General features: G+C 40.4%; 1 protein-coding gene across 2 annotated transcripts in view; it reads left to right on the forward strand.

Annotated features, from left to right (window-relative positions):
• The window catches only part of KDM3A (lysine demethylase 3A), a 245,220-nt gene that overhangs the window by 66,045 nt on the left and 163,408 nt on the right, over nt 1-15,767 (forward strand). Inside the window, exons 5-8 of one of the 2 annotated variants that reach the window (XM_033952017.1) lie at nt 3,609-3,733; nt 5,630-5,702; nt 5,809-5,909; nt 6,449-6,622. In XM_033952017.1, coding sequence (XP_033807908.1) covers nt 3,609-3,733; nt 5,630-5,702; nt 5,809-5,909; nt 6,449-6,622 — 473 coding nt within the window. The remainder of the gene's footprint in view (nt 1-3,608; nt 3,734-5,629; nt 5,703-5,808; nt 5,910-6,448; nt 6,623-15,767) is intronic. The other variant, XM_033952026.1, reaches the window with a different exon arrangement.

Below are 15,767 nucleotides of genomic sequence, written 5' to 3' on the forward strand. Positions count from 1 at the left end.
TAATTTATTTCTTATATACCGCTACATCCGTTAGGTTCTAAGCGGTTTGAAGAAAATATACATTAAGATTATAAATGAGAAGTAAGAAGGTACTTAAAAAATTCCCTTACTGTCCCGAAGGCTCACAATCTAACTAAAGTACCTGGAAATTAATAAAGAAGAGAAAATAAAGATGGTTGAAAAAAGAAAAATTCTATGTGAACTTATAGGATGGAAATTAAACTGATTAAATTACTTAAGATCATCACATACAATCACACCCAAATCCCGCTCTTCTGTCTTCCACATAAGTTCTTCACCCCCTAGACTGTACTGTTCTTTCATGTTTTTGCAGCCCAAATGCATGACTTTGCATTTATTAGCAATAAATTTTAGCTGCTAAATTTCAGACCATTCTTCAAGCTTTGCTAGGTCTTTCTTCATGTTATTCACACCATTCGGGGTGTCTACTCTATTGCAGATTTTGGTATCATCCGCAAAGAGGCACATCTTACCTGGCAATATCGCTTATAAAAATGTTAAAAAGAACAGGTCCAAGAACAGAACTTTGAGGCACACCGCTGGTAACAACCCTTTCCTCAGAGCGATCTCATTTGACCACTACCCTCTGTCGTCTTCCACTTAACCAGTTCCTGACCTAGCCCGTTACTTTGGGACGAGCACTCAGTTTATATATTAGACGTCTGTGTGGTACACTGTCGAAGGCTTTGTAAAATCTAGATGCACTTCCTCTACCCAATTTTCTGGTCACCCAGTCAAAGAAATTGATCAGATTTGTGAATCCATGTTGTCTGCGGTCCTGTAATCCACAGGATTCCAGAAACTTGACCATTCTCTGTTTTAAAAGCGTTTCCATTAATTTGCTTACCACAGAAGTCAGACTTACTGGCCTGTAATTCCCTACTTCTTCCTTACTTCCACTTTTGTGGAGAGGGACTACATCCGCCCTTCTCCGGTACAACTCCTGACTCTAGAGATTCATTGAAAAGATCAATCAGCAGTGCTACTAGAACTTCCCTAAGTTCCTTCAGCACCCTCGGATGTACACCATCCGGCCCCATTGCTTTGTCTACCTTTATTTTAGCTAGCTCCTCACAAACACAACCCTCTGAAAATCGATCAGGGTCTATTACTCCTCCATCCCTATTCAAATTTGTCTTCTGTAGATCTGCTCCTGGCGCTTCAGCCGTGAACACAGAGCAGAAATATTTACTAAGCAATTCGGCCTTTTCTTTATCAGCTTCTACATATTCCTCCCCTTCACCTTTGAATCTCACAATGCCACTTTTGCACGTCTTCCTATCACTAATATATCTAAAAAATGTCTTGTCTTCCCATTTTACTGTATCGGCTATTTTTTCTTCCATTTGCATTTTTGCTTTCCTGACTACACGACCAGCCTCTCTTAACTTTTCCAGATATTTTTGCCTGTCTTCCTCTTTCTGCAATCTTTTGTAGTTTATGAAAGCTAAACTCTTATTCCTTACCTGCCCAGCTACTACTATTGAGAACCAAAGCAGCCTTCTTTTCCTCTTACTTTTACTTGCTTGCCTCACAAAAAGGTTTGTCACCTTTACAATCGCTCTTTTCAGTTTTGCCCACTGCATTTCCACTACTTCCAGACATTCCCACCCAAACAACAATTCCTTGATATAAACCCCCATCCAAACAAAGTTGATAGTTGGTATGACATTTTAGCAGCTTATCTGGACAGCATAGGGAGAGAAGTTGAACATAAGGGATGATGTGGATGGGGGATAGAGATACTGGATATGAGGGTAGTTGGGAAGAGAAAGGGAGATATTATGGACCCTGGAGTGGTAGGGAAGGAGGGAGAAATGCTGGAAAAGGAGAGATGGTGGATATGGGGATGATGGGGTCCATCAGTGCAGCTGCGGCGATGGAGACGATATATACCAGACCTCTGGGAGAGGGAATGGAAACTGAAGGGGAGGATAGAGATGGAAGATGGATGGTTAGCATGGAGAAAGAAGGAAATGACAAATGGGCAGGAGACCCTGGCAAGCGAGTTATCAGAAGACAACCAGAACCTGGAACCAACATGATTTGAATAATGACCAGACCAGAAAAGGTAGGAAAATTAATATTATTTTCTATTTTATGATTACAGTATGTCAGTTTTGAAATGTGTATCCTGCCAGAGCTGGTGTTAGACCAAGCGTGAGGATGGACCTAAAAGAGAGAGGAATAGTCTCTTTTTTTTTTTTTTTCTTTATTTATTTTGTTTACATCACAGAGCCAGTGTGGGGTTGGAGAGGTAGTAACCCTATACTTCAACTAAGACTAAGGAGTCCTTTTATTAAGGTGCGCATTTAGCGTGTGCTAAATTGGTTAGTGTACCTTAATAAAAGGACCCTTAAGTATCTTAATAAAAAAAGGCCCGCGACTTAGCCTATGTTTTAGATTTCAGCCCCTTATGTGATTGAGCTTGACACCCCTGCTCTTGACCAATTCAGATATATATTGCTGCTGTAAATACATGAACTGTAACCTGTCTTGCCTGTATTCTATGTATGTTACCTGGTCATGAGTACATTCTATGTACGTTAATGTGTAACCCGTTCAGGGCTCGTTGGGGGGAATGGGATATAAAACTAAATAAATGTATACTTTGGAGGAAAGATAGGAGAGGGAAGATATGCGCACAAGGTGAGTCTCTTTCATTTGAAAAGAAGCTCCAGAATGAGAAGCCATAGAATGAAGTTAAAAGGTGGTTGGCTCAGGAGTAATCTAAGAAAATACTTTTTTACAGAAAGGGTGGTAGATGCGTGGAATAGGCTCCCTGTAGAGGTGGTGGAGACAAAGACTGTCTGAATTTGAGAGTGCATGGGACTGGTATGTGAGATCTCTTAGGGAGAAGAGGAGATAGTGGATGGACAGACTAGATGGGCCATTTGGCTTTTATCTGCCATCATATTTCTATGTTTCTCTGCTTTTTTTTTTCACTGCTTTGCTGTGTACTTTGATTCCCTCTCTTTGTTGCTTCAGTAGTCTACTTCCTAGATATGTAAATTCCCATAATTGTACCAAGAGCATGAATTCAATTTAACCCTGTCAACTGTCTTCCTACTGTATATAAGTAGTTAGTCTTTTTTGATAAATCAGGACCTAAAAATCCAGATAAAGAACAATAATGAAGAACATAAGCAAGTTCTATTACCAGGATGTTGTTGAATTGTGCATTGCATAGATGACAGTAGATTTCTAGACTGATTTTGTTTCGTAGTGCTTTGTTTGTTTAGATCTGTTTAAATGTATGCTTGAAAGTTGCAGTGCTTTTAATGAAGTACGAGTTGCTTTTCTCTAATTCTGCTCTTTTGTAGGCAGATGAAAAGAGAGTGGTGGAAGGGATCAGCATATTTAAATAAGTAGCTCAGATAAAAACCTAATTTACTTAGACATTCTTTGACTAATTATGTGGTGATCTGTTAGTACAAATAAATTATTCAGCTTTAAGCCAAACAGAATTAAAGCATATGAATTCATGTTTAAGGTAAATGCCCCATTGCAGATTTTGCTCTTCTGTTTATCAGTGGAAGCTGTTTGACATTTATCCCTTTTAATGACTTTTTTGTTTTGTTTTTAAGGTGACAGGGGCTTAATTGGCTCAAAAGTAAGAATTTACAGCTTGGATCCCACAAAGCAGTGGTTTGTAGCAACAATTGTTAATGGAAATACAAATACAAGAACTTTAGAAATTGATTGTGAGCAGGTAAATATCCATATAAGTTTGTATTTCACTTTTTATTGTGGGGAGCAACACTGCCTTGTTAAACTGAGTTGGGGAGAGTAAAGAGTACAGTTATATACAAAAAATATACATTTGTAAATAGTAATAGTGTACTACAGTGTCTTATATTAATTTTGGGCCCAAAAAACGCACTAGCTCTTATTTTCGGGATAGGTCTTATTTTTTATATACAATGATCATCTCTCCCTTCTTCTCCTCCACCCCAATTCTTCCTCTTTCCTTTCTCTCCCCACATGTGCAACATTTTTCCTCCCCTCTCAACCATCCCCTTGTGCCTTCCCTCTGCAGCATCTTTCTATCCCTCCATCCCATCAGCAGAACCCTTGCACTATATACAGCATCTTTCTATCCATCCGTCCCATCCCTCATGCAGCAGAACCCTTGCCCTGCTTCTATCCCTCCCTTCCTTGAAGCTGCAGCAGAACTCTTGAGCAGCCCTCCCCCAGCCGAGCAGCCAAACATTTCAGCGCTATAGAAATGATAAATAAAAGCATAAGTCTGAAAGGAAATAAAATTAACAGGTATGACTAATTTTACCTTTGTGTTCTGGCCATAATTTCATTGATGCAGTGTTATGGTCCTGAAGTGCTCCCCACACAGAGGTGTAAAAATTCACTAAAAATTAAAAATAAATTTGATCTGGTAAAATTTAGATTTTATCGGTATGTAAATTTTATATATGTTGCTGAAGTAGTAAATTATTGTGATAAAAGTGAAAATATAGAAATATTTGCAAAATAGTAACAATAAAATATTTTTGATAATTGAATAATGTATCATTGGTTTGTAGTATGTTCTGACTGTGCTATAACCTGCCTAGAATCTTTGAAGTGATGGCTCATAAATATAAGTCTTATATTGGCCTGTCTGAAAATTACTTTGCTGAGTCCCTGAACATATGCTGCTGATTTTACTAAACAGCATAAAAAAGATATAAACAGGATGGAGTCAGTCCAGAGGAAGGCTACTAAAATGGTTGGCAGTCTTTATCTTAAGGTGTGTAGGGACATACTTAAAGATCTCAATATGTATACTTTGGAGGAAAGGGGATAGGGAAGATTTGATAGAGACATTTACATACCTAAATGGCATAAATCTGAGGAAATACTTTTTACAGAAAGGGTGGTAGATGCGTGGAATAACCTCTTGGTAGGAGTGGTGGAGACAAAACTATGTACAAATTCACAAAAGCATGGGACAGGCACATGGGATCTCTTAGGGAGAGTAGGAGATGGTGGATGCTGTGGATGGTTAGACTGGATGGGCCATTTGACCTTTTATCTGCTATCATGTTTCTCTGTTTCTGAAAATAAGGGGGAGGAGGGGTGACAGGGAACGCTAGATGGGAAAAATGTTGTGATCTTCAGTAGTGGAATTCTAAATTTTGACAAATAACTGCTTAAACTTGAGAGTATAAAACTCCTGAATATAGAGTACCTAACTTATGTTATTAAATTTAAGGACCCAGTTTTATATGAATATCAGTATCTCAAGATAATTGAGGAAGGGCTAAATTTACTAAAATATACTACTGTTTTACCATGCATTAATACACATTATTACCTAGAGTCGCATTCTATCCAGTGAGACTTGGTAATAATAGGCCCCTTTTATAAAGCCATGGTAGGTGATTCCTATATGGCAAAGGCAACACAGCCCGTTCAATTCCTATGGTCTGCGTTGCATTTGCCTGCTGGGACTCGCTACCATCGCTTTGTAAAAGGGGCCCGAAGTATAAAGGCGTTAATGCTAGATTTACTAATGTGTGCTAAAGAATCTGGAATGTTTGTATTCTACACAATTTTTATATGGACCTAAGATTTTTTATATTGTGTTTTCTTTTTTTTTTAATTTTAGGTTCCTGCTTTGAAAATAGTTGATCCAGCATTGATTCATATTGAAATAGTATGTGATAACAAGGAGCAGTATGGTAAGCTTTTTGTGTGTGTGTGTGTGTGTGTTTCGTTTTGTTTTGGGGGGGGCAGTGTTTCTGAGCATGAGAGAAACAAAAAAACCCAAAACCTAAACTTTTATAGATGTTTCAGGTAAAGTTAAGAGAGCTCGTGGAATGAAAAGAAGGTCTTTGGAACATGAAAAAAACGGCAAAGTCAAAGAAAAGAAGAAGATTTGCTCTGAGGTAATGAAAGTTTGTTTATATGGTCTGTATGATGTAAAAGCTCTTGGACCCAGAATTCATGTTAGCACATAACAGATACACGCATTGCTTTTATTGAGACAAAATGGAACTTCAGCTCCTTTGATCTTAAATTCTAATCAGGAGATACAGGACACATAGCAAAAATAATTGAGTATGATGTGGTTCAGTGAAGGAGGTCCTGTACTGCTATATCTTCCTGCTTTTATGTTAGCTGCAACAGAGCAGTGAAATTAATAATGCCCCTCCTGTATTGCAATACTGCTAGGGCACACACAACACTTCCCTCCCCCCAACCCTAAAAAGTCCTTAAGTATAAGAGCTTGAGCAGCCTAACAGACAATTTTCACTTAGGTAGTCGGAGGCAGTTCAAATTTTGTATGAATTTTAAAGGGGTTTGTAGAGTTTGCCTAGTTTTTTTCATTCCTTAGCGTTTTCTGAGTTAAAATAACTTTGGAAGAGATTTTGTATGTATTCAAGTCACCGTGATCATTGTAATGCAACTTGTACTGTCATTTTAGGTACATGTGCAGAAAAGGGCTATATCACCAGATTCGGATTCTGCTAATTGTTCAAGAGATGGCAAAACTTCTGCGGTCCTAGATCAGTCAAATGCTTTAGAAATGCCTCGGCTGCACATACAAAAAGGTTTCCAAAAATTTTGCAAAGGAGAAGAGACTTGTGATCATTCAGCAGTGAGTGTGACTTTTAATTATTGAGTTTTCTTAATGACTTTAGTATGTCCCATAATGAGTGGGCTTTTAATAAATGTTTTTGTTTTTTTTCTGGGTTTGGCTTTATTTGGCCTAGCTCGTTTATTTTATCACTAGAAACCAAGTTCAGGATGGTTTCTTTTGGAATCCTACTTCCCATAATTCAGGCACAAGATTGGCTTTGCTTGTTGGACCTCAATGACGCTTATACTCAAATTCAGATGCATCTCAATCATAGGAAGCCCTTAGATTTCAGATAAAGAAATATCACTGTTAGTACCAAGTACTACCATTTGACCTTGCATTGGTACTAAGAGATTTCACAAAATGTCTTAGTTTTCACGGTATTACTATGCAGACTAGGTGTGCACGTATTTCTCTACCTAGATGATGATCAAGCGTACATCATAGGTATCAATGCATAGAACCATTTTGGTGTTGGGATAATTGATGATGAACCCTAGTAGTTCCAAGTTCTATCTATGCTGACCCAACAATTAGAATTTATAGGAGCCCTGTTAGACACAACTCAGGCCATATCTCCCCGCCCCCCTCATTCCACCTACTAGAAGCTTTCGTCTCTTTAGCATGGGAGGTCCAACAGAGTCAGCAGGTATCAGCTTGGCAGATGTTGAGATTGCTGGGCCACATGTCCTCCACTGTACATCTCAATATGAGGACAGTTCAGTGGACCAGGTGTATCAGACCACAGGGAAGCTGTAGGACATTACTGTCATCATGTTCCTCCAGCAGTCTCTGTCTTGTTGGGTAATTGATGACAATTTGACTAGGGAACTTTATTCCAAAATACACTACACCACAAGAAACTAATAATAGATGCTTCCAACTTTGAGTGGGGAGCTAATTTAGATGGGCTATACACCCAAGGTCAGTTGTCTGCTCAGGAGATTCAGCATTAGAACAGACTTCCTTGGCTATGTGCCATTTGAACATTCTAAAGGCCTCGTATTTATCTAATAAAAATCCCACTGATGTAAAGGGAATGGACTTCCCCAATAAATTGTCCAAGTAGCGAACCACCTGTCTCCAAAATGGAAAAATACTTAATTCCTTGTTTATACTGCTCATACTGAGATGATTCCGATAAACCAGACTTAAATAGCTGGACACGCATAAAATATGCCCGATACAAGACTCGTAACTGGCATTCACATAGCTCAGCAGATACTAATAGAAACGGAATACGGCTGATGAGGCAACCCATGTCCAAATCCTGAGGCGACAAACCTAGATCTTGTGCCCATCTGATGCATAAGAACTCCCATGATCTATTAAGAGAAATGAGATACAAGGCTTTATGTAACAGAGTAACAGCAAGACCCTCATCTACAAATCAATCAAAAAATGCCTTGAGCTTACTGCCCAAACCACACAGACATCTAATAAATAAACCAAGTGTTTTCGGTATGGATCTCAAAGTGACAGACTGGGTCAAGAACTGGTTGAGTGGAAGGCAACAGAGGGTGGCGGTCAATGGTTTTTGCCAGGTGCTTGTGACTTGGATTGGCCTCCATAAAGATGGGATACTATAATAGATGGACCATTGGTCTGACCCAGTAAGACTATTCTTATGTTCTTAATGGAGATTGCTCTGAGGAAAGGGATGTTACCAGTGGGATGCTAAATGTAATTTATTGAAAAAGTGAAAAAAGTATGAAAACATAGAAAATGATGGCAGAAAAGGGCCTCTGCCCATCAAGTCTGCCCGCTCTAATGACCCACCCCCCAACTTCACCCCCAAGAGATCCCACATGCCTATCCCATTTTTTTCTTAAAATCTGGCATGCTGCTGGCCTCAATCACAATGTGTAAAAGAAAACGGCAAATTATACACAGCAAATTATACACTAAGCTAAAAACAGCACAATTATATGAATTGGAAGTGAGTGAAAAAGAATTTAAAATATGAGTGATCTTGCCTATACAAAAGGCAATATATTTAGCATCTCACTTTCACATTTCTTTTATTTATGTAATTCCACTCTGACTCTTCACATCACTTTACAGTCACTATAATTAAATTTCTTGGATACATTTCAGTTTTTTATACATACATACATTTTCATAGGACCCCCGAGGAAAGCTTTTCTAGCCGAAACACGGACTGTGTTGGGTTCTACATTAAATGCTTTGTTTGCATAATAGCTTGTACATCAACTGCACTTTGGACAATCTTATTCAATATAGTTTAGCCCTTTTGAGTGTGGGTTTTTTGGGGCGGTTGGTTTTTTTTTTTTTTTTACTTCATGTACTAATAAATGTTTACACCAAGAACATTGATTCCACAGTGTCTCCTTTTTTGGCTTGGTTTATACTCCACTCCATGTATGAGGCCGATCCAGCACGGTCCGTGTTTTGGCTAGAAAAGCATTTCTTGGGTGTCCACGAAAATTGGACACTTTTTATATAGAATCCAGTCTTGTTCAGGATTTGATAAACCACAGCTAGAACACCAAGCTCTGGTAGTTGAGTTGGCCCTAAAATGAGAAACAGTTCTCACACATATGCCTGGCAGGTAGAAGGGGCAGAACCTGGAACAAATTTGGCAGAAAGGTATTCCAAATAATGATGCTCTTTAACAGAATACTCAATTGCAACTTTTATATGACTTTTTATTTGAAATATTTGATTAAACAGCTACCAGCTCCATCAGACTGGAGCAAGTCTTTCCAACATCTTATCAATGATTTGTTAGAAACCAGAAAATGTGTGGTCAGAGATCTACATTGGAAGACTGGGCATCCAAGAGGAAGATGAAATTTAATGTGGACAAATGCAAAGTGATGCACATTGAGAAGAATAACCCAAATCACAGATACTGGATGCTAGGATCCACCTTGGGAGTTAGTGCCCAAGAAAAGGATCTGGGTGTCATTGTAGACAGTACGATAAAACTTTCCACCTAATGTGTGGTGGTAGCCAAAAAAGCAAACATAATGCTAGGAATTATTAAAAAAGGGTTTGTTAACAAGGCTAAGAATGTTATAATGGCCTTGTATCGCTCCATTGTGCAACCTTATCTGTAATATTGCATTCAATTCTGGTCTCCTTATCTCAAAGATAGCGGTGCTAGAAAAGGTTCAAAGAAGAGCAACCAAGATGATAAAGGCGATGGAACTCCTCTCGTATGAGGAAAGACTAAAAAGGTTAGGGCTCTTCAGCTTGAAAAAGAGACAGCTGAGGGGAGATATGATTGAAGTCTACAAAATCCTGAGTGGAGTAGAACTAGTACAAGTGGATCAATTTTTCACTCCATCAAAAATTACAAACACTGGGGGACACTAAATAAAGTTACAGGGAAATACTTTTAAAATCAATAGGAGGAAATTTTTTTTTCACTCAGAGAATAGTTAAGCTCTGGAAGCATTGCCTGTGGTTGTGGTAAGAGCGGATAGCATAGCTGTTTTTAAGAAAGGTTTGGACAATTTCCTGGAGGAAAAGTCCATAGTCTGTTGAGAAAGACATGGGGGAAGCCACTACCTTCTGACACACTTTTCCTGTTTCCGCCTGGGCAGCTTGTGTAAGAAGAGAGGCTTTGGGGCAGTCGCATGGGACTTGTGAGAATGGCTACCACGTCCAGACACCTTAAAGAGAAAACTGTTGAAGAGCACCTGCGAAGGTGAGAGGAAGGGAAGAGATGAACGGATGGGTTGTTGGGGTTTTTTTGCCGTTGGGAGGGAGCGAGTGTCGTGTTCACGAGGAAGGCTGCAGACTGGGAGGAGGAGGAAGGGAAGCCCGATGAAGGGAAGTGGACAGAGAGGGATGGAAGTACTCCCTACTAGTTGGAAGGGAAGAGTGAGAGAGGGGAACATATGCTGAAGGGAAGTGAGAGAGGGAGCAGACACTAGAAGGAAGTGGGGAGGAGAGAAAAGGGAGCAGACTCTGGGAGGAAGAGGAGAGAGAGCACATACTGGATGGAAGGAGGGGATAAAGAAAAAAGGTCATGCTGGATTAGGGAAGAGGATAGAGTTAGTGAGATACTGGAAGGGGTGAGGGAAAGAGATGGCAGACTGTAGGTAGACATAATGAAAGGGAAATTGAGGACTGGAAAATAGACAAGAGGTAGAAAAATTGAGAAGGAAGAGCAGAAAAGGAAGGGAATGGAGAGAAAGATACCACACTTGCAGCACAGAAAGCTTTTCGGGAGCTTGGTGAGGGCGTGAAACCTTTTGTAAAGACTTTAGCTTTTTTTGAAATACTGCCTGCATATGGAAAGGGAGAGCAAAGAGTGAAAAACACAGAGGACTTTAATAGATGGCTCAAAGCCTGGTGTCATCAAGAAGGCTTCAGGTACATAGAGGATGGGGAAATATATGGAAGGACAAGAGGCTATATTGCACTGATGGGCTACATATTACTACAGCAGGAAAAAGAAACCTTGCAGAGAAATTTAGACAATCTTTTTCTAGGCATTTAAACTAGAAGGTGGGGGTGGTGTATGTACGAAGGACAATTATAGAGACCACTCCCGGCAAAAGAAAAGATGTGATAGTAGTAAAGACTGCAACATAAGCAATATCAGCAACTCATTTCTTAGTATTGCAACGGAAAGTGAAATAAAACAAAAATACATATGAAAAAGGAGATTATCGCTGAAAAATATCTGGAAAGCGATGACCACAAATGCTCGCAGTCTATTCAACAAAGTTCATGATCTGCAAGCCCTGATGTTAGAGGCAGATCTAGATATTGTCGCTATCACAGAGATATGGTTCAGTGAATTACATGGATGGGATGCAAACATACCAGGATATAATCTTTTTTAGGAAGGACAGAGATGGTCAAAAAGGTGGAGGAGTAGCTCTCTATGTAAAGATCAATATCCAAGCGACCGAAATGCAAGGGACCTGGGGAGAGGAAGAAGAGAGATGATTTCTCTGATAAGAGAAGATGGAACTTCTATGTGGGTGTAGTCTACAGACCTCCGACTCAATCGCAGCAAATTGATAAAGATCTGATTGTGGATATCCAAAAGTTTGGAAGGAACGAGGAGGTTCTGCTGTTGGGAGATTTCAACCTGCCGGATGCGGACTGGAATGTTCCGTCTGCAGAATCAGAAAGAAGTAGATTGTGGATGTCTTTCAAGAGGCTCTGCTCAGACAAATGGTGACTTAACCCACAAGGGAAAAAGCGATATTGGATCTGGTCCTCACAAATGGAGAGAGTATCTCTAATGTTCGAGTGGGTGCTCACCTAGGAAGTAGCGATCATCAAACGGTTTGGTTTGATATAATGGCTAAAGTGGAGAGCGGCCGCACAATACTTAAAGTCCTAGATTTCAAACGTACGGACTTTAATGCAATGGGAGAGTACCTGAAGAAAGAGCTGTTAGGATGGGAGGACATAAGAGAAGTGGAAAGACAGTGGTCTAAGCTGAAAGGAGTGATAAAAATGGCTACGAACCTTTATGTGAAGAAAATCAATAAAAACAAGAGAAAAAGGAAGCCAATATGGTTCCCCAACCTAGTGGCTGAGAAAATAAAGGCGAAAGAGTTAACGTTTGTGAAATATTAAAAAAAAAAACAAGAAGAGGAGAGCAGAAAGGACTACAGGGTGAAACTGAAAGAAGCCAAGAGAGAGAGATGTCTGGCGAAAGTATAGGCGGAAGAACAAATGGCTAAAAATGTAAAAAAGGGAGACAAAATTTTTTTCAGATATATTAGTGAAAGGAGGAAGATGAAAAATGGAATTGCTAGGCTAAAAGATGCTGGGAACCAATATGTGGAGAGTGATGAGGAGAAAGCAAATGTGCTAAACAAATACTTCTGTTCTGTGTTCACAGAAGAAAATCCTGGAGAAGGACCGAGATTGTCTGGCAAAGTTAAACGAGAAAATGGAGTAGATTCTGTGCCTTTCACGGAGGAGGGTGTTTATAAGCAACTTGAAAAACTGAAGGTAGACAAAGCGATGGGACCAGACGGGATCCATCCCAGTATACTAAGGGAGCTCAGAGAGGTTCTGGTGAGTCCTATTAAAGACTTGTTCAACAAATCTCTGGAGACGGGAGTGATTCCTGGGGATTGGAGGAGAGCGGATGTGGTCCCTATTCATAAAAGTGGTCACAGGGATAAAGCAGGAAACTACAGGCCGGTGAACCTCATTTCAGTTGTTGGAAAAATAATGGAAGTGTTGCTAAAAGAAAGGATAGTGTACTTCCTTGAATCTAATGGGTTACAGGATCCGAGGCAACATGGCTTTATTAAAGGTAAATCGTACCAAACGAACCTGATTGAATTTTTTGATTGGGTGACCAGAGAGCTGGATCGAGGACATAGGCTAGATGTAATTTACTTGGATTTCAGCAAAGCCTTTGATACAGTTCCTCATAGGAGGCTGTTGAACAAACTTGAAGGGCTGAGTTAGGACCCAAAGTGGTGAACTGGGTCAGAAACTGGCTGTCGGACAGATGCCAGAAGGTGGTGGTTAATGGAAGTCGCTCGAAGGAAGGAAAGGTGAGTAGTGGAGTCCCTCAGGGTTCGGTGCTGGGGCCAATCCTGTTCAATATGTTTGTGAGTGACATTGCTGAAGGGTTAGAAGGAAAAGTGTGCCTTTTTGCAGATGATACCAAGATTTGTAACAGTAGACACCGAAGAGGGAGTGAAAAATATGAAAAAGGATCTGCAAAAGTTAGAGGAATGGTCTAATGCCTGGCAACTAAAATTCAATGTAAAGAAATGCAGAGTAATGCATTTGGGGATAAATAATAGGAAGGAGAGGAGGTGAGAAGCTGATATGCACGGACGGGGAGAGGGACCTTGGGGTGATAGTGTCCAAAGATCTAAAGGCGAAAAAACAGTGTGACAAGGCAGTGGCTGCTGCCAGAAGGATGCTGGGCTGTATAAAGAGAGGCGTAGTCAGTAGAAGGAAGAAGGTGTTGATGCCCCTGTACAGGTCATTGGTAAGGCCCCACTTGGAGTATTGTGTTCAGTTTTGGAGACCGTATCTGGTAAAGGACATAAGAAGACTTGAGGCGGTCCATTGGAGGGCGACGAAAATGATGGGAGGCTTGCGCCAGAAGACGTATGAGGAGAGACTGGAAGCCCTGAATATGTATACCCTAGAGGAAAGGAGAGACAGGGGAGATATGATTCAGACGTTCAAATACTTGAAGGGTATTAACGTAGAAGAAAATCTTTTCCAGAGAAAGGAAAATGGTAAAACCAGAGGACATAATTTGAGGTTGAGGGGTGGTAGATTCAGGGGCAATGTTAGGAAATTCTACTTTACGGAGAGGATAGTGGATGCCTGGAATGCGCTCCTGAGAGAGGTGGTGGAGAGTAAAACTGTGACTGAGTTCAAAGAAGCGTGGGATGAACACAGAGGATTTAGAATCAGAAAATAAAATTAAATATTGAACTAAGGCCAGTACTGGGCAGACTTGCACGGTCTGTGTCTGTATATGGCCGTTTGGTGGAGGATGGGCTGGGGAGGGCTTCAATGTCTGGGAGGGTGTAGATGGGCTGGAGTAAGTCTTAACAGAGATTTCGGCAGTTGGAACCCAAGCACAGTACCAGGGCATTGGAGGAGGTGGAGGAGACAAATACCTGATATGAAGGGAAGAAAGGAGGAGAGAGATGCTAAAAACCCTCGGGGAGGGAGAGAGTGAGATATGGAAGAGAAGACAGAAATGCCAGACCATGGGGGGGAGTGGAGAGAAGAAGATGGGTGCCAGACCAATTGAGTGGGGGGGAGGAAGGGAGAAGTAGACATAGAAATAGAGCAGATGCCATATATAAAAGGCAGAGAGAAGGCAGACAGTAGATGGATGAACAAGAATGCCGAAAAGATGAGGAAAGCAGAAACCATATAACAAAGGTAGGAAAAAGTTCTATTTCTTTTCTTTTCTTTAGATAAAGTAGTATTATAGTTGTGTTGATAAAGGTTTATAAAGAAAGCCCTGCCAGCTGAAGATCTCTGCCTCTAGTTCGGCAGCCATAACTCCCATTTATAAAATGATAATTGTACAAAATATTGTTACTTTTTATACTGTAATAAAATAAGTTCAGTATAAAACTATTTGAGACTTATGTGGTTGGGATCAGATGGCTTGCAGGGGCGGAGACGGGAACTGAGTTGCGGGGACAGGGACAAATTTTTCCCCCATGTCATTCTCTAGTCTCATCCACTCTGTCAGGGAGCAATCCAGATATGGACCTAGATGCTTGCTTGCAAAATCTTCCTCAAGGCAATTTACCTAGTAAAAAGACAAAATGTTTTAGCGGATAAGTTCAGCAGACTCCTTCAACTTCATGAGTGGTCGATCAACACACTGTGCGGCAGATATTCTTGGATTGGGAACACCTTAAATAGACTTCTTTGCTTTCCTTCATAACAGCAAACTTCTGCTTTTTGGTTTCAAACTCTATACTTCTGATAGCCTAAAATTGAATGCTTTTCTCCTCTCTTGGTGAGACAAGTTTCTCCATGTATTCCCTCCAGTTCCTTTAGTCTCCCAGAACTAAACTCTTTATATCAACTCTTTATATCACTTGAGCCTAACAAACTTAGAGCTCCTGTCACCAAGAGAACCATCTCCACAAGGCTGGCCAAATGTATCTCCTTTGCATATGCTCAGGCTAGGTTGACGCTTGAAGGCCTGGTCCCTCCTGATAAGTTCAAGCAGCAGCGACTTCAGTAACTCATCTACGTTCTACTCCTATTGAGAACATCTGTAAATCGGCCACTTGGTCCTCAATTCATAACTTCACTTCCCATTACTGTTTGGAGAATCATTCCAGACAGGAATGGCCAAGCAGTTCTACAAAATTTATTCTCTACCTAAATGCCAGCAAACTTCTAAGGCAACCAGCAAATTCACCTTTGAACCTCAGTGCTGACACTCCTCAAGGATAAGAGGAAATGATTTCTCATCTGTAAGAGTGCTAATATGGATGCTTCTATAGAGTGATTACCAAATATTTGGCTCATGGTGGATTCAGACAAGAGGTTTAATAGATTAAAAAAATCATCCAAGATGTCACATTTCCAATTCTTTGGGGGTTTACCAGGTTCATGGTAGTTACTAGTAACTCTCTTCCTAGAGGCATGACCATGGCAACTTGGGAGTCCCAGTTGTGAGCATATGATGCCTGCTTGTCCTCAGTGA

The sequence above is a fragment of the Geotrypetes seraphini genome, chromosome 1 (genome assembly GCF_902459505.1).
Source record: "Geotrypetes seraphini chromosome 1, aGeoSer1.1, whole genome shotgun sequence".
In the NCBI taxonomy this organism is placed as follows: Eukaryota; Metazoa; Chordata; class Amphibia; order Gymnophiona; family Dermophiidae; genus Geotrypetes; species Geotrypetes seraphini.